Source organism: Notolepis coatsorum, assembly GCF_963971535.1.
Source record: "Notolepis coatsorum genome assembly, chromosome: 13".
Lineage (NCBI taxonomy): Eukaryota > Metazoa > Chordata > Actinopteri > Aulopiformes > Paralepididae > Notolepis > Notolepis coatsorum.
The window spans coordinates 123,780,291-123,799,925 of record NC_140177.1 but is presented as its reverse complement, the minus strand read 5'-3'; the positions used below and the strand labels follow the sequence as shown (position 1 = coordinate 123,799,925).

At 42.8% G+C, this 19,635-nt stretch overlaps 1 protein-coding gene across 2 annotated transcripts; it reads left to right on the top strand.

Annotated features, from left to right (window-relative positions):
* The first annotated feature begins 684 nt into the window (after positions 1–684).
* Positions 685–19,259, top strand: LOC311239515 (purine nucleoside phosphorylase-like). Of its 2 annotated transcripts, none has more exons than XM_084327830.1 (6): positions 685–911; positions 3,060–3,229; positions 3,790–3,893; positions 8,876–9,051; positions 12,092–12,282; positions 16,287–19,259. In XM_084327830.1, the coding sequence occupies exons 1-6, from the start codon at positions 889–891 to the stop codon at positions 16,505–16,507; spliced, it is 885 nt and encodes a 294-aa protein (XP_084183956.1). In that variant the 5' UTR covers positions 685–888; the 3' UTR covers positions 16,508–19,259. The 2 variants fall into 2 exon arrangements, with proteins under 2 accessions (XP_084183956.1, XP_084183955.1); XM_084327829.1 differs by lacking the exon at positions 685–911 and adding an exon at positions 1,639–1,704.
* Positions 19,260–19,635: the final 376 nt, after the last annotated feature.

The window sequence follows — 19,635 nt, the reverse complement described above, 5'->3', positions numbered from 1 at the left end:
TATAATACTGTACTGTATATTACTATTGCACTTTGCTGTTACATTTACAAGTACTTATTTTCGTTGTACTGTACTTGTGCTGTATGATGACAATACATTTTAATCTAATACAAATAAAAAAATATATATACATGTATTGACAGTTAAATTCAGAAATGGGCGTTGTTCAGCAGTGAAGCCCCAGCCACGATTCCAATGAATAATCTGGTCTTTTTTGTGTTGATTCATTGTGATGTTTCTTCTTGATTTGTTTAATTAAAGAAGACGTGTGCGACCCGCCTGAATGCCTTCTACAACATAACTGCATTTCCGCGTCTCTGATTGGCCAGGTAATTTCTGGTCATGTGACATGTACGCCCAATCGTGGGACCGCAAGTTTCTACAATGGTTAAGCTTAGGCGCTCTTTCGAAGTAGGTTAAGGTTAGAGTTTGTCTTAGAGCATGGCGATAGAACGCCAGGTAGTTTGCAGGCTGTTAGACCCGGAAATAGGCGCAGAACTTGCTGTCCCACGCATAGATATTAATTTATATCTATGGTCCCACGACCTGACCACGACATGACCTGGCCAATCAGAGCGCAAAACTCGAACGCGGAAATGCAGTTCCGTCGTCGAAGGCATACACGCGTCTGGCCCATGGGGACATTACTCAAATACATTGGATTTTATTCTCGGAACCTCGGAAGTGAACCAGCAGAGCCCGTGGCAGAACCCTCACTGCTGAACAACGCCCACTTTTCCGACCAATCAGAATGTGCCCATCCTCTGACATATATGCAAACCCCTCATTGCCGAGAAACCTATTCCTCTTATTACTGATCCTAGTCTTACTACTTCTGTGAGGCGAACTGTTCAACATCTACAAAAGAGCGTCTCTCCGAGTCTCATCATGCTCCCCGAGTCTGCTTCTGGGTGAGTTTCCATGTATTGCTCTTCTTCTTTCACCTTCTCACTTGTTGGGCTACAGACAGTAGTAGGCCTTTCTGAATAATATGTGAAACATAAACAGTCGCATGAGGAATAATCCGTTCACCTGTTGAGCGAATGATCGAGAAGCGCGTGTTTTCACGCGTGTAGCTCCTGGCACAGGCGCACGTTTCCATCCCCTGGGAAGCGTCGATCCGCGTATAGACAGAGAAGTCAAAAGAAAACAGCCTTATTAGGTCACTATTATGTCAACATAATTGAGCACATTGACCCTCACAGAAACGATAATCTCCCTCATGTTATATCTCTATAATGGATTATACTTAAAAGTTCAAAAGTGACATGATACCATATATTGATACATAGCGTTTACCAGGAAAGTAGTACCATGATACATTATTTATACAGCGGCTATGGTAGCACTGAATATACCACCAGACTACCACGACACTTTGCTGTATGGGGACATGTCGGGATATTATAATTGTCTCAGCATTGTGACCAGACGCACCACTGAAACGACCTGACTGAAAGGATGTTGTTTTTTGGTTTTGTTAAGGCTAAGGCTTGTTATAACACGTTTTATGACCAAGAATAACATGCTCATATGCTGCTGTGCTGTTTAGGCAAGCAACAGGAAATAGTTTATGATGGAGATGGAAACGTTTTGCGAATGTCACGTAAGCCGAGTGTGGACACGTCATTTCTTCAATCCTGCTAACCCGTTCTTGTTGATGAAGAACAATCATTCTTTGTTTCTTTGCAGCAAGTTGAACTGGTATAGTGCTTTATTGTGTAAACTATGTCGACACTGGTATTGTGAGGTGGGTCAGAGCGGGGTTTATAAAGCTAGTCTGGTGCCATTTAAGGTTTATTGTTAAGTAGGTATCAACTAGCAAGTGACCTCAAGTCTTAATGCTACGAGTGAGTGTGTGTGTGTATGTGAAGGTTATTATAGTTAACTAAAACTAAACTAAAACTAGGTGTGAAAAAAAACATGTTAGTTAACTGAAATGAAAATACTAAAACTATATTGTGTACTTATTCAAACGAAAAATATATATACATAATAATGTCTTTAGTTTTAGTCTTTTTAAATGTAGTCAAATTTGTCAACACACACGCATGAGGAGGTATTGATGTTTATTGGGATGTCTACGCAACTGTGAGTCAGTTGCTGTCACAACGTGATGTTACGTAGTATTACAAAAAAATCCTGTCTAAAAACTAATACTGAAACCCACTCTGGAAACTGAGAGAGAGAGAGAGGAGAAACGTGTTTTGTTCATTTAAGGTGTGTTGGAAACAGATGTCTCGTGAGCCAGACATAACATGTTGTTGCTTGTGCAACAAACCGGCACCATCTGAGTAGTGAGGACACACAGAGTGAAGTTCAGAGTGAATCCATCTGAGTAGTGAGGACACACAGAGTGAAGTTCAGAGTGAATCCATCTGAGTAGTGAGGACACACAGAGTGAAGTTCAGAGTGAATCCATCTGAGTAGTGAGGACACACAGAGTGAAGTTCAGAGTGAATCCATCTGAGTAGTGAGGACACACAGAGTGAAGTTCAGAGTGAATCCATCTGAGTAGTGAGGACACACAGAGTGAAGTTCAGAGTGAATCCATCTGAGTAGTGAGGACACACAGAGTGAAGTTCAGAGTGAATCCATCTGAGTAGTGAGGACACACAGAGTGAAGTTCAGAGAGTGAATCCATCTGAGTAGTGAGGACACACAGAGTGAAGTTCAGAGTGAATCCATCTGAGTAGTGAGGACACACAGAGTGAAGTTCAGAGTGAATCCATCTGAGTAGTGAGGACACACAGAGTGAAGTTCAGAGTGAATCCATCTGAGTAGTGAAGTTCAGCGTGAATGTTTCCACAGGCGCTGGACATGTTACATAACGAGGGACAAGGACAGCTGTATTTCAGCCCTTTCCATGCCCCACCCCCATTCCCAGTGCGCCCCTCTCTCAACATTCCTGCTCGTCTAGATGTTCCCACACACACACACACACACACACACACACACACACACACACACACACACACATGTTGTGGGCCTATGTCACACTGACCCCCTCTCCCCACCTCCCCCCCCCCCCTCTCTCTCTCTCTCTCTCTCTCTCTCAGGTATAGCTATGAGGATTGTAGGTCCACCGCAGAGTGGCTCCTGTCCCAGATGGATGTGCGCCCCCTGGTGGGGATTGTGTGTGGCTCAGGAATGGGAGGGCTGGCCGAGATGCTGAAAGATCCGGTGGTCTTCAAATATAAGGACATTCCTAACTTCCCCCAAAGCACAGGTGTGTATGTGTGTGCATGGACTTCTGTCCATGGTGTTTATCATAAAACACAGGTGTGTGTGTGTGTGTGTGTGTGTGTTTTACCATAATTGGTTGCAGTGTACCATTGCCGTGGACTAACTGCGCGCGTGTGTGCGTGCATGTGTGTATGTGGACTTTTGGGCATGGTGTTTATTAGGGCTGCACGATTAATCGGGAAAAAATCGCGATCTCGATTCATAGACCTATGCGATCTCATTTCTAAATAATGACGATTTTTTATTAAAAAAAATTTACTTTACATTCTTATTATATTATTATTATTCTTTTTACTTAACTTTTTTAAATGATGACGAAAAATAAGGATTGTGTCGTGTGAGAGAATCGTGATCTCAATTCTTAGAGAGAAAGATCGTGATTCACATTTGAGCAAGAATCGTGCAGCCCTAGTGTTTATCATAAAACACAGGTGTGTGTGTCTGTGTGTTTTACCCTAATTGGTTGCAGTGTACCATTGCCGTGGACTAACTGTGTGTGTGTGTGTGTGTGTGTGTGTGTGTGTGTCTGTGTGTGTTCTGCAGTGCATGGTCACGCTGGCAGGCTGGTGTTTGGAATACTGAAAGGGAAGCCGTGTGTGTGCATGCAAGGCAGGTTCCACCTTTATGAAGGATACCCCATTCAGAAGGTGGGTAGTGATGTTCTCCAGACACGCCATATGTTGTTGTTGTTCTTCTTACTGTACACGACACACACACACTCTGGTGCACCTGTTACAGTGACGTTTACATTTAGTCATTTAGCTGAACGCTGTTATCCAAAGCGACTTACGAGTTCTGTACGACAGGTCAGCAGGAAGGCTACAACTCTTTCTTCGTCAAACAGTGTTGAAACTTGGGTGCTGCAGTGTTGAGTGCATAGTAGTAGAGACATATTTGTGTAGTAGGTAGTAATATAGGCAAATAGGGAAATAATTTGGTGGAAAAGTGCATGATAGTAAAAGACCCATTGTGACAAGTGTCACGTAGCATCCGTCTTGCACAAAATTGCAGTAAATATTGGTTCATCAGAATAATAATAATAAACTTTATTTGTATAGCACTTTTCATACAGAAATTGCAGTTCAAAGTGCTTCACAGTAGTAAGAAATACAGGCATATGCGAGCATAAAAAAGATTTAAAATAAAAATTAAATAAGTAGCAAGGTAAATCAGGTTTTCATATTAGGATTAATATCCCAATAGGCCTCTCTGTTTACGGTTTCATTCAGTTTAAAAATAGGCAGTAATAAAAATAATAAAATAGAATAGACAGAGTAAGAACGTGTGCATCTCTCTACTGGTTCAATTAATGTAGAAAAGTAGAAAAACATTGCACTATAAAAACGAACTGGATAGTTGATTGATGATAATAAACATTTAACTTTATTAGCTGAAGTATTCTAAAATCATTTAAGCCATTCTCCTTTTCTGTGTGTGTGTGTGTGTGCACGTCTCATATCTGGTCTGACATCAGAGGAGTTTGATAGTATTTACTGAGGATTGCCAGATAATGTTGATATTTAAACACAAAACAATTTATAATACAAAATAAATATACATAAAAATAATTGTTGTAGGAACAGTTTGGGAGAGGGAGGTAAGGGGTTTTAGATTGTGTGTTGTGAAGTTTACTTCAGAGAGGGAGAGTAAAGTACAGAAAAAAAGGTACCGTTGGGTACCGTACCGGTATCGATTCCCAGGTAAAAAGAAACATTTTCAGACTCGGTGTCCTGAACAGACCCACCGCGTAGGCCAGATGCAAGCCGCATTTTACAATAAACCTCTGTGGGGCTGCTTAAAAAAAAGTTATAATCGCAAATGTAATTGCAATCGCAATATCTGTCAGAAAAATCGCAATTAGATTATTTCCCAAAATCGTGCAGCCCTACCGCACACACACACGCATAGGGCAAAAGCTTATATCTCCGTGAAAACAGGTCTGATTATCCTAAGACTGGTCAAATAAATTCCTTACCTGAGATCAGATGTTATCCAAAAAGATTATTCCAATTCCTGATCGCCATTCCAAATATCGATCACACTTATTGATTACAGTGTTGGTACTGTAAATACATAATCCACGCTGTTCTGATGGCCGGTGATCACTTGGTCTCTTCAGTTGGCCTTGACGGAAAAGTAAAATGAGCAAACTGACCACTCCCCCTGCATCAGTCTAAGTAATGGGGTGCAGTTACACAGGGAGAGACGATAGGGGGCGGTATCTTCCCAATTGAGCTCAGAGAGACTCTGCAGCACTAACCAGAGGCTCGATTGATGAAATATGAATTCAAATCGCCAATAAAAAAAAGGCAAACAGACGCTATATAGCGTCAGGGGCACTCAAAGGTCGGCATGAACTAACGACAAAACGCGTCTGTTGCATCCAATGTGTTAATACTGAGTTTCTTTACAGAAGACAACTTAAACTTCTACTCTTACAGTATATATCCATACCCTGCCATTCTATTATTATTGTATATTATTCTATTCTATTATTATTTTTCCTACCTGTACCTCCCCTCCCCCCCTGTACTGCTACCTTATGACACCGGAATTTCCCCCAAGGGGCTTAATGAAGGAACGCTTGACTTGACCTGACTTGTCTTGACTTCACACATCTCACCATACTGCAATATTGTTTGGGTAATTACCTACTCTAGTATATATTTAAACTTGAGTTGAGTTGAGTTTATTTTATCTCGAACAATCAACCATATAAAAAACACAATAAAAAGGATAAACTAAAGAAATATATGTATAAAATCTTCATTAAATGATAAACAAATGAGTTTGAGAAGGAGCAGAAGGAAGCAAATGCTTATCTAGTCCTGCCCCTTCCTCACAATATCATACATGAAACAAAATCTCTTACAAACATATACATAGTTTAATATAATAGTATATTATATATAATAGTATATACATAGTATATATAAACTATATACATAGTTTAAATATCTACCTCAGAACGATAAGTATGTAAAATCAGCAACCTTATTTCAGTCCCTCCAGTAGCTTTGCTGTTCCCCTTGGTTTGAAAGGTCCTGAAAACAATCTGGGAGCAAGTTTTGTACAGAATTGAAAACAAATATGCAGATTTAATCATCGGCAACAGTTTCAATTCAGAGGGAATGAAATAAGGTTGCTGATTTTACTTACATATTGTGCTTTTGGAGTGAATACAGTTTAAACCGCTAGAGTAGTCCTACTGGGCAGCCTCCATAATTACCCTTTTTGTCAATAAAATGTTTTAATGACTCAATATTCTAAGATTGATTTTGTTTGCAAAAAAAACAAATGTATCAAAATGTATAAATGTATTGATAAACAGTTCCTTCAAGCGGCCAATAAAATACTCTTGCGGAGGTCATTTTGCTCTTTGGTTCCATTGTGGAAAGGAACCCAACCTGTGAATATGGTCAATCGATGGACTGACGCTGTCTGAAAGCAGCCCTACATAATAATAATAACTTTATTTGTATAGCACTTTTCATACAAGAATTGCAGCTCAACGTGCTTCACAGCAGAAAAAAGACAGGCACAAAATGAGCACATAAAGTGCAGACATATAAAAGCACAGTTTTTCATATTAGGATCTAACATCCCAATAGCCCTCTCCGTTTACGGATTGATTCAGTTTTTAAAATAGGCAGTAATAAAAATAGAATCATAAAAGTAGGCAGAATAAAAATAATTGTGCAGGTGAAATACAATTTGTCTCAAGATATCAAGTCTGCTGCCTGGTGTTTCATTTAACCATTTCACTACCACACTACAGAAGGTTAACCCTTTCACTACCACACTACAGACAGTTAACCCTTTCACTGCGACAATACAGAAGGTTAACCCTTTCACTGCCACACGACAAAGGGTCAACCCTTTCACTACCACACTTCAGACAGTTAACCCTTTCACTGCGACAATACAGAAGGTTAACCCTTTCACTGCGACAATACAGAAGGTTAACCCTTTCACTGCCACACGACAACGGGTTAAATTATGAATATTTAGTGAACATGTCTTGTTGTTACATGTCCTGTTGTTACATGTCCTGTTGTTACATGTTGTTACATGTCCTGCTGTCTCCCTCTCAGATCACTCTGCCCTGTTGTCTCCCTCTCAGATCACTCTGTCCTGCTGTCTCCCTCTCAGATCACTCTGTCCTGTTGTCTCCCTCTCAGATCACTCTGTCCTGCTGTCTCCCTCTCAGATCACTCTGTCCTGTTGTCTCCCTCTCAGATCACTCTGCCCTGTTGTCTCCCTCTCAGATCACTCTGCCCTGTTGTCTCCCTCTCAGATCACTCTGTCCTGTTGTCTCCCTCTCAGATCACTCTGCCCTGTTGTCTCCCTCTCAGATCACTCTGTCCTGTTGTCTCCCTCTCAGATCACTCTGCCCTGTTGTCTCCCTCTCAGATCACTCTGTCCTGCTGTCTCCCTCTCAGATCACTCTGTCCTGCTGTCTCCCTCTCAGATCACTCTGCCCTGTTGTCTCCCTCTCAGATCACTGTCCTGTTGTCTCCCTCTCAGATCACTCTGCCCTGTTGTCTCCCTCTCAGATCACTCTGTCCTGCTGTCTCCCTCTCAGATCACTCTGCCCTGTTGTCTCCCTCTCAGATCACTCTGTCCTGCTGTCTCCCTCTCAGATCACTCTGTCCTGTTGTCTCCCTCTCAGATCACTCTGCCCTGTTGTCTCCCTCTCAGATCACTCTGCCCTGTTGTCTCCCTCTCAGATCACTCTGTCCTGCTGTCTCCCTCTCAGATCACTCTGTCCTGTTGTCTCCCTCTCAGATCACTCTGTCCTGCTGTCTCCCTCTCAGATCACTCTGTCCTGTTGTCTCCCTCTCAGATCACTCTGTCCTGCTGTCTCCCTCTCAGATCACTCTGCCCTGTTGTCTCCCTCTCAGATCACTCTGCCCTGTTGTCTCCCTCTCAGATCACTCTGCCCTGTTGTCTCCCTCTCAGATCACTCTGTCCTGTTGTCTCCCTCTCAGATCACTCTGTCCTGTTGTCTCCCTCTCAGATCACTCTGTCCTGTTGTCTCCCTCTCAGATCACTCTGTCCTGTTGTCTCCCTCTCAGATCACTCTGTCCTGCTGTCTCCCTCTCAGATCACTCTGCCCTGTTGTCTCCCTCTCAGATCACTCTGTCCTGCTGTCTCCCTCTCAGATCACTCTGTCCTGTTGTCTCCCTCTCAGATCACTCTGCCCTGTTGTCTCCCTCTCAGATCACTCTGCCCTGTTGTCTCCCTCTCAGATCACTCTGTCCTGTTGTCTCCCTCTCAGATCACTCTGTCCTGTTGTCTCCCTCTCAGATCACTCTGTCCTGTTGTCTCCCTCTCAGATCACTCTGCCCTGTTGTCTCCCTCTCAGATCACTCTGCCCTGTTGTCTCCCTCTCAGATCACTCTGCCCTGTTGTCTCCCTCTCAGATCACTCTGCCCTGTTGTCTCCCTCTCAGATCACTCTGCCCTGTTGTCTCCCTCTCAGATCACTCTGTCCTGTTGTCTCCCTCTCAGATCACTCTGCCCTGTTGTCTCCCTCTCAGATCACTCTGTCCTGTTGTCTCCCTCTCAGATCACTCTGCCCTGTTGTCTCCCTCTCAGATCACTCTGCCCTGTTGTCTCCCTCTCAGATCACTCTGCCGATGCGCGTGTTCAAGATGCTCGGCGTGGAGACGGTGATCCTCACCAACGCGGCCGGGGGCCTCAACCAGGACTACAAGGTGGGCGACGTCATGATCATGAAGGACCACATCAACATGCCGGGCTTCGCCGGCAACAACCCGCTGGCCGGACCCAACGACGAGAGGTGAGGGGGGGGGGGGGGGGGGGGGGGTGAGAGGCGAGCGGGGGGGTGAGCAGGGGATGAGATGAGAGGTGAGCAGGGGATGAGAGGCAAGCGGGGGGGGGATGAGAGGTGACCGGGGGGTGAGATGAGGAGGTAAGATGAGGGGGTGGATGAGGGGGTGAGATGAGAGGTGAGTGGGGGATGACATGAGAGGTGAGCGGAGGGTGAGCGGGGGGTGAGATGTGGGGGTGAGATGAGGAGGTAAGATGAGGGGGTGCGATGAGAGGTGAGCAGGGGATGACATGAGAGGTGAGCGGGGGGTGAGATGGGGTAAGATGAGGGGGTGGATGAGGGGGTGAGATGAGAGGTGAGTGGGGGATGACATGAGAGGTGAGCGGAGGGTGAGCGGGGGGTGAGATGTGGGGGTGAGATGAGGAGGTAAGATGAGGGGGTGCGATGAGAGGTGAGCAGGGGATGACATGAGAGGTGAGCGGGGGGTGAGATGGGGTAAGATGAGGGGGTGGATGAGGGGGTGAGATGAGAGGTGAGTGGGGGATGACATGAGAGGTGAGCGGAGGGTGAGATGTGGGGGTGAGATGAGGAGTTGAGTGGGGGATGAGATGAGGGGATGGATGGATGTACTGAGGGAGGTTTGAAGGGTCAAAGTGGGTATCAAACAGGAAGGAAGATTGTCAGGTTTTGAACTGTGGATATCAAACAGGGAAGGCAAAGGCGGTTTTAAACTGTTAAACAGTAATTCAGAACTATTTTATTGTTGCATCATTTTACTCTGTCTATTCTATTGCACTATTTTACTATTCTAATTTACTCTTTTTTATTATTGTCTAACTGCAATATAAGCAAACCATAAACAAGGTGGCCTATTGGGATTAGATAGATTAGTTAGATCCCAATGTGAAAAACTGTGATTTTACATGTCTGCACTTTATGTGCTCATTTTGTGCCTGTCTTTTTTCTTTTTATTATTATTATTATTATTATTATTATTATTATTATTATTATTATTATTATTATTATTATTATTATTATTATTATTATTATTATTATTATTATTACTGTATGGGGAATATTGCACTGGAGATACACTTTGTAACACAGGTCTGGAAAGTAGGGACAAGTACAGAACACAAGTTTGACAATAATAATAATAATAATAAATTGTATTTGTAGTGCACTTTTCGTTCACTAGGATCCCAAAGTGCTACAGGATTAAAACATAGTTAAAAACATAGTATAAACAGAAAAGTAAAAACAACAACACAAGAAAAAAAATTATCACAAGAAATTGTTAGCAATCAAAGGCCTTTTGAAATATAAATGTTTTCAGGCCTGCTTTAAAATGTCCAGGTTTTTAAAAGTATGGGAAAACACCCCATGTTTCTTTTTAGGAAAGTTAGGAAAAGTCTGGGAATTCACTATGATTCTACAAAATGCTTCACCCTGAGAGAGACATTATGTGTACATTAATAAGCATTAAGAAACATTATTAGCCTATATTCAATGAGAAATTAATCTAAACAATTATTTTTATTGACATCTGGAGAATTCTCTCAAATGGAAAATGTTTAGCAACTCTGTACTAGAGCTGGGCGGTTCCTGACTCATCCGGGTTAGGGATCCAAATCTTTGTACCGACTCAGTGACTCAAGTGAACCGGATCACTTTAGTGAGTGACTCAGACTAACCCGAGTCTATAAGATTAATCGGATTTACCACCACTAGTATATACACATAAACAGGCCTTTAAACAGATAACCAACAGACAATAACATCAAGATATATAAATAGACTGTAGAGAAATTATTGTGATTCATTTAGCCTTTATCTTATTTTCATACCAGCGCTCGTTTCCCTATGCTTTTTCTTTGTTGTTGTTGTTGTTGTTGTTGTTGTTGTTGTTGTTGTTGTTGTTCTTAGCTCTATTCTATGTACCTTAGTTGCTATTGCATGTACATACATACCAACTATTTGCCTGTTTTATTCTCCACCCAGTGATCATCCATATAGCCACACTATATTATCACCGACATTCAAGTTGGGGGATCCCCTTTGAACAGCCCATCTAAGGTTTCTCTCCTCCACCTGTGGTGCTAAGTTCCTATTGCTAGGTTTTTAGTGAGTTTTTCCTTATCTTCGTTGGGGAAAGTCTGGGAGTGTCACATATATGGATTTTATGGTGGATTTTTGTCCTTGATTTATTGTGATGTTTCTTCTTGGCTAGTTTAAAGGAACACGCCAACTTTTTGGGAAATTAGCTTACCGTCTTCTCCAGAGAGAGACAAGAAGATAGATACCAGTTTCCTCTCAGTGCGTTCAGTAGAAAGCTATCTGGCTGCACGTTAGCCTAGCTTAGCACAATGAATGGAAGTGGACATGTACGGGTAGCCTACGCATTGTCCAACTAACACCTCTCCCAAAACATTTCCCAAAATGTTGGCGTGTTCCTAAGAAGACTTGTACAGCCAGGGCGGCTACGTGGCGTAGTGGGCAAGGCGCTCGCCACGAAATCTGGAGACGCTGGGCTCGCCTGTTCGAGCCCAGCGCTCCACATTTGCTTTCAGTTTAGCTGGTCGTCCGTACTAATACACATTGGCCGTATTAGGGGGTGGGAAACTGATGGGTGGGGATCGGGCGTTGTGGACAGCGACTCCTACAGGTCGGTTGGTGCGCCTGCGCAGTAGAATCAGGAAGTGTCGGGGGCAGCGCGAGCCTCCCACGCGTTACTCCTCGCCACTGAGAGATCGAGCTGCGCAGGTGAAAAGATGCGACTGCTGTTACCTCGAGTACCGGAGGGGACTTGTGCTATGTATGACTTAGTCCACATTGCAGCCGGCTTGTGGGAGGCAAGAAACAGCGTTCGTGACAGGGGAGGGTTGAATTGGATGATACGAAATTGGGATGGGAGAAAAATATAGAAAATGGGAGATAAAGTGGATCAAAAAAAAAGAAGAAGACTTGTACAGCCCAAGACTTGTACAGCTTTACAAATACATTTGATTTGATCAGTTGAATGGAGTCAGTGACGGGCTCCTCTCCTCAGGTTTGGCGTCCGGTTCCCCTGCATGTCTGATGCCTATGACAGGGAGCTGGTGCAGCTGGCACAGGAAGTGGGGGCGGAGCTCGGCTACAGGGACTTCCTGCGCGAGGGGGTGTACTGCGTCCTTGGAGGCCCGTCGTTTGAGACCATCGCTGAATGTCGCATGCTGCACAGGCTAGGGGCCGACGCTGTAGGTGAGTGTGAACACACACAGGCTAGGGGCCCATGCTGTAGGTGAGTCTCAACACACACAGGCTAGGGGCCGACGCTGTAGGTGAGTGTGAACACACACAGGCTAGGGGCCCATGCTGTAGGTGAGGGGGCTTTCTCACTGCCATTCGGGGTCGAATCAGCTCCGCTCCGTCCTTGGGTGCGAACTTCCCCCCTCCCTCTCCCCCTCTGGTTTGTGTACACACTGCAGTCTTGGTGCGCTCCGGGTTTTTGTTTACGGTTTGCGTTTTGAGCGTGTAAGCTTGCCGTAGCGATGAGGTCACGCTCTAACGTCAACACGGGAAGAGTTTAACATACGGTGGTGGAAACTGGATGCTGATATAAAGAAACGAATAACCAATAAATATGAAGTTATATTTGAACCTCTGTTGTCAAGCCTTGTCAATATAACCCACCCCCTTTTCTCACGAATGGAACTGGTGTCGTGGAGTCCGCTTTGAGCATTTTCCAGGGTTAACGCTAGTTAGCTTAGCCTATTTATAGTTAGCAGCTAACATTAGCCCATCGCTCGCGGCAATTATATTGCATGTCATTGATCTACCGGTCGATCACGGCCGACTGGTTGGGCACCACTGGTCTAATAGAAATAAATGCATTTGAACAAGAAACCAATGTATAGTAGACATAGCAATGGCAAAAAAATTGCCAGGCCTAATGCGAGCCAGGGAAGTGTTGTGCTTTGTAACGTGGCTTCATGTTTTCATCCACTGAGCCGTGAGGCTCCACATGCTTGTTTGGTTGAGGTCTGAACTCGCAAATTGCCATAAATATAGTTTTTGTGGGTATTGTCCAGTTGTTGCTGTATGTTTTTATCTGCCCAAAATTCAAGCAAGCATGAAAGCATTGCAGTAATGACGTTGTGTGTGTCAGCAAGTTGATACAGAAGCCTCTCCCGTGTTTTGGTACAAGGCTGTACACCACGCCCCCCGCTCCCACTAGCGCGCACCCGGAACCACCTATTTCAGCGGTCCAGGTTTGGAGCGAATCAGCGTCCCCGGGGACGGGGGGGGCGTTCTCAGTAGGACGGACACACCCTTTTCTGGTGCGATCAGGCTCTGATTCGACCCCGAATGGTTAGTGAGAAAGCCCCCTGAGTCTCAACACACACAGGCTAGGGGCCCATGCTGTAGGGGCCCATGCTGTAGGTGAGTGTGAACACACACAGAGCTTTCTCTCAGCACTTTAAAATGTCCTTCTTTATTTTAGATTATCTAAGATTACAGAACACGGTGTAATTCACTTACAGTGTTAATCGTAATATTCTGCCATGAATGTCAGCTATTGTATGGACCATTATTCACATAATAATAATTTATTAAATGTATATAGCGCCTTTCAGGAAACCCAAGGCGCTTAACAGAGGAGGGGGGCAAACTAAGGGGAAGGAAATCAGAGGAACAATTGGGTAAAAAAGAGTCAGGCAGAGTCATTAATACATTTGGTGGCCATTTTGCTCTTATGTCATGCTCAGGTTGGGTTCCACTTCCTTTCCACCCTGTTCCCACCTTGGGAACTATGGTCATGTTGGAGAATATTCAGATCCTGTCCTCGAATCGAGAAGTAGAATAGTCAGACGGAGACTGGACCTTGATTATACGTAACTTTATTCAACTCAAAGAAACGGAGATACAAAAGGTCTGAATCTGCGCAGAGTCAGAGTAAGCGTCTGACTTTGCCCAATATACACCAGATATTTATAATGTCAGAAAATTATACTGTGTGACACATCACCCATCGTGAGGCAGGGGTCAAGAGGCCCCCACGTTCCTGTCAGGAACACAGCGACCTTTCCGGCCTCCCCACAGTTGGCACTCTCCCTTGTCATTTCCCAGAAACCATTGATTGAGTGATTAAAACCCTTTCACAACCACACTACAGAAGGTTAACACTTTCACTACCACACTACAGACGGTTAACCCTTTAACTGGTAGTGTGGTAGTGAAAGGGTTAAGCTAAGCAATCTTTGTTTAGTCAGTCTGAGTAACAACTTTGTCTGAATAACAACTTTACTTCATGAGTATTTCACTGTTATAAAGAACATTTTCTACAACATTGAGTTTATTAGGATCCCCATTAGCTGTTGCATGACAACAACTAGTCTTCCTGGGGTCCACACAAAACATAAAACATTACATTCAACAAGACTTTTACAGAACAGTAAATAAATAGAATAAAAATTGATTTCCAAAGTCCATTTTCCTTCAAGCATTGACTTTCATATTTTCCATCATATACCACTTATTTTCTGATTTTCATTTCATTGGAAAGAAAATAATGATAATAAAATAAGAATAAAGTACTTATATCTGCATTTACAGATGCCAGCCTACAATTCTCTTAACACTTTCAGTGCCCAGCAGGGGGCGCACATTTAGTGCTTGAATGCCCACCATCCACTGCAATGTTAGCATTAATATCGCCTAATCTATGTTTAAAATTATGGCTATGTGTCTAATCTGCCCGTCGCATTATCAATGACTCATTTCCAGTCAACATTGTCGAAGCGGATTGTTTTTTTATCTGTTCATTTCCGTTTTATAGCATTTTGAAAAGCCCTTGTTTTCACGAAAAAAAAGAAGATTCCATGATAATCGCCCTGTACTGTAATATTCTAGAACGTTGTCATTTTTCGGCCTATTTATGAATCGTTTTCAAATAAACGCTAGATTATCGATAGTATATGTGTACGTGTGCACGCTGGTGCCGCGCACTGAAAATCGATTCTCTCAGTTCCTGATTGCTCTTACAGTCAAACAGCCATATCACATTATAGGGGAAAAGCTTATATCTCCGTGAAAACGGGTCTGATTATCCTAAGACTGGTCAAATAGATTCCTTACCTGAGATCAGATGGTATCCAAATGGATTATTCCAATTCCTGATCGCCATTCCAAAAATCTATCCTTTTATTGATCCACCGCGTATACTGTAAAACACATATTACACGCTATGCTGAGGGTCCAGGATGGGTCTGATCGGCTCCGGTTGCATGCGTGAGAGGTAAAATGTGGATTCCAGAGTTTTTTTTTCTCTTCCATTTTCATTGAGTCCAATCCAAAAGGGTGCGTTGCCATCTGGGAGACGATAGGGGGCGCTTTTTTCACATCTGAGCACCTGGTGGGGCAGGCTTACCAACGGTAGACTCGGTTGATGAAATATGAATTCAGATCGCTAATAAAAATAAAAATAAACGAGAATTCTCGTGATGGGCATTCAACCCGCGGGCTGATAACCCGAGATATCTCGTGATGGGCATTCAAAGTGTTAAGGTACAACTACCTGAAATGAAAATAAAAGAGAAGAATTGCACTGATGAGGGCTCACTCACGTGTGTGTGTGTGTGTGTGTGTGTGCTGAATGTGTGCTAAATGTGTGCTAAATGTGTGCCCTGCTGTGTCATTAACTTACGATCTTTGGGTTTCTAGATGCCTTTTCATTTGTCTTTTGAAACTTGATTTCGTTTTTTCTTTAGAGATGTGATCCGGCAATTTGTTCCATTCAGTCATGGCTCTATACAGCACTTTTCGTTACATTGAGCCTGTTTTTGCTTCAGGGACTTGATAGCGCCCTCTTGTGGCATGTCTCGTCTTGTATGTGTGTATTTCAGAGCTGGGTGTTAATTGGCTATATAGACACGTAGGATGACTCATCAGCTTGATATTAAAAAGACCAGGAGTGATACCGTCAGCCTCTCTTGGACTGTCGACCAGGAGAGCTTGACATGCATTTCTTTTTACATTACAACGTGATGTACGGCTTAGGGCGAGCCGAGCTGCTCTGTTTTGAACCAGCTGCAACTTTCACAAGTCTCCCTTGTTTGCCCCTGAGCAAATCATTGAGCAATAGTCAAGATGTGAAAGTACTAGAGTTTCAATGACTTGTTTGGTTAGTTGCGGTGTTAACAACAGTCAAGCAACGAACATGTTGTGACCACACCTCCTCTCCTCGCTCTCTCTCTCCATCTCAGGGATGAGCACCGTGCACGAGGTGATCGTCGCACGGCACAGCGGGATGCGCTGCTTCGCCCTGTCCCTGATAACCAATCAGGCGGTGATGGACTACGACAGCGAGAAGAGGGCCAATCACGAGGAGGTTCTGGAGACGGGCAAGCTGAGGGCGGAGCAGCTGGAGAAGCTGGTGTCCACCATGGTGGCCCGCCTGGAACTCAATAACAACTACGCTTGTTGACCTGAGGTCAGACCAGACCGGGGCACGGCCATAACGTCCTCCTGGACGCTGTGACCATCACTACAGATCCCACTACTTCAGTCATCCTGCTGCGTGTGCTGTCGCTCCAGATGTTAGAATGCTTATTAGAGGTGCTTAGTTTTGCCAACAAGGCTAGTTGATGTTTACTTGAGTAAGTTTCAGCCTGGTTGAGGGGCTTTCTTAATGGCAGGTTTCTGCCTGGTTGAGGGGCTTTCTTAAGGGCTTTCTTAATGGCATTTTTCCATCGACTGTTACTTTTTGTCCATTACTAGGTTTTAATATCCAGGGAACTGTTATTTATTCCATCCTCTGCAAAGTTTACATTTTTATGGTAGGTTTTCTAGAGATGTTTGCATAAAAGATGCTTATTTAGTGCAGTAGATCTCTGACCAGCTTAACATAATATTTGTATATAGAGAAAGAACGCTTACTGTTTGATTTCTAATCCATTTTTAACTTAAGAATCACAACTATTTATTATTTGTATCGTTTACCTTCCCTAGGAAAAGTGAAACACAAATCAGATTATGAGATAGCGATATAAAATGTAATGGACCAAATCACAATTCAGCAGTGAATTCCATATTGTAGGCTATAGCGGTTTTTAACGATGCACAAGACCAAATCACCATAATTCAACAGTGAACTTCCCATGGTATCACGATTAATGGATGTGAAAGTAAAATGTTAATAATAGGGATGTCCGATATTATCGGCGACCGATATTATCGGCCGATATCGGCAGTAAAATGTGATATCGGAAAATATCGGTATCGGTTTAAAAACAAAAAAAAACAATAACAATATTTGTTATATATATATCCAGTGAAATTATTAGTTACCTGAAATTATTCAGTTTTTTGGACGGGGAAACCCTGCATATATCGGTTGATATCGGTTGATATCGGTATCGGAAATTAAGAGTTGGACAATATCGGAATATCGGTATCGGTAAAAAAGCCAATATCGAGCATCCCTAGTTAATAATGTAAAACATTTAGAGGTGTAATATGTATTTATATTAAAGGTATTTATAGTAGTATTTGTGCTTTTATATTTATAATGTAAAAGCGTGTGGACTTGATAGGCTGGGATCATATCCTTGGTGAGACGGTTTTTGGTAGATGTCTAGTGTTTGACAAGGGACAAGTTGCAAAGCATTAAATGTCACCTTTAAACAGGCCTGTACACTGCGATGATATGATCGCGAATTGCCCCTTTAATTGGCCGTTGCGATTGGTAAATATTATCTGGGGGCGGGCTTGCGAGTAGTGCTTTCAAGCCTTGCATTCGCATTTCACTCCTAAATTATCCAAGGCGTGTGATGACGCCACTCACGCGAGCTGTCAGTGCGACACAATGTCGTGGTGCTATGAAAGAATCTGTCGGCAATGAATGAACTTACTGCGATCACCGATAGCCTGAGTGAAAAAAAAGATTTGCGCGGAGTGAATCTGGGTCACGCTATATACTTGGAACTTGTAGTCTATCGTGCGATTAAAGACCATGTCCCTATCTGCGTAGTCTATACATCCAACACCAAATCCCATAATTCCTAGCGAAACGAAACTGAATGTGGCCGCTTCCTTTAAATAATAATATGGCTCTTGCTCCGCAAGAACAACGGAGTGGATAATGGATATCAGTCAATTTTATGACAACCACGTCCGATGTGGAGAGATGATAAGATGATGATGATTGACGTGATGATGTGATGATTGATTGACGGGGACACGGAAACTTCTAACGTTCAGGATCAGCCATGCATTACGTGAGTAGCCCACTATTAGGACGTGAAATACTGTCTACTTAAATTGACACCGCGGATCAATAAAGTATCAACCTATCTATCTAATAATGAGACGATATGCAAATAATATAATACTAATAATTGTCGGTTCCCCGTATATGAAATGAAATGACTGCTGGTAAAATCACTGTTTATTTCTCGTTTTGCATAGTATTACATTCCACTTCTATAAACAATCAAAGTCCTACCGTAAGAGCCTCATACGGGTCAATTAAACCTTTTTTATTAGTCTTTCCTTCGAGCTAAGTTGGACTGAACATTTCACTGTCAAAAGCGCAAATGTAAATAAGGTTGCGTTGCAACAGTTTTCAAAATAAAGGTCATATATACAAATACCTCTCAATTCTTATAAAAAAAAAGTCCCGGATATACATAAACATTAATTGGCATATATCTCTATAAACGGCCCAACACATTGATCACTTTAGGCACACACTGAAACCAGTAACATCACAAATATGAAGCAGGTAATTACCCATACAAATAATAAACCTTTCATGAGGTTATTTACAATAATAATAATTCATTTGATTTCTAAAGCACTTTTCATTGTGAAACAAATGTATGCAGAGTTTCTTCTCCTCCTGATTAATGGTGTGTGTGTTGTGGTGATCTCATTCAAGGAGCATTACACAAGCGTGCGCGCACACACACACACAGTTTGTTGTTTTTGTTCTATTAGTGATTTACACACTTTCTCAGTTGGTTCATTATAAAAGATACAAACCTGAAAACAAACGCACTTAAATGATACATAAAAGGACCACAGTAATGAGGCAGGAGGAACATATTTTTTTTAATAATGGTAAAATTGTTATTAAAAAATGTGCCCCTAAAAAATATTTTTTGCCCCTAAATTTCTCATTTAGGGGCAAGTGTGCCCCTAGTGAAAAAGCTTAGCGTACAGCCCTGCCTTTAAATACTGTATGTGCTGGTGGATAGATCGTATGAGGATGTATCCGTGTTTATGCACTTATAAAGCTACTGTATCTACGCCTTTGTCCCCTATGAATCACTATGAATTGAAAATGGGGGACCCTGATGTAAACATGACGAAAGTCTTTCTCTGGTCTGCATCCCCTTAACAATTGTGTGTATTGAGCCGTACTGTATTGTACCCATTCTGCAATCTGTTAAATAAAGTTCTCATTAATTCATTCATTGCTCTGGTATGCTGTGGTGTTACATTTGCAATAAAAACGAATCACCTCGAGGTAAATGGTGCATTTATATAACAGCTTTTATCCAAAGCACTTTACAATTTGTTCCTCACATTTTACCCATTCACTCACATTCA

Bases quoted from the DNA above. Each gene is read 5' to 3' on its own strand.
- LOC311239515 (XM_084327829.1), top strand. From the start codon at position 1,661: ATGAAGAACAATCATTCTTTGTTTCTTTGCAGCAAGTTGAACTG. The intron at 1,705-3,059 runs GTATAGTGCTTT...TCTCTCTCTCAG, and splicing joins CTTTGCAGCAAGTTGAACTG to GTATAGCTATGAGGATTGTA. The intron at 12,283-16,286 runs GTGAGTGTGAAC...TCTCCATCTCAG, and splicing joins GCTAGGGGCCGACGCTGTAG to GGATGAGCACCGTGCACGAG.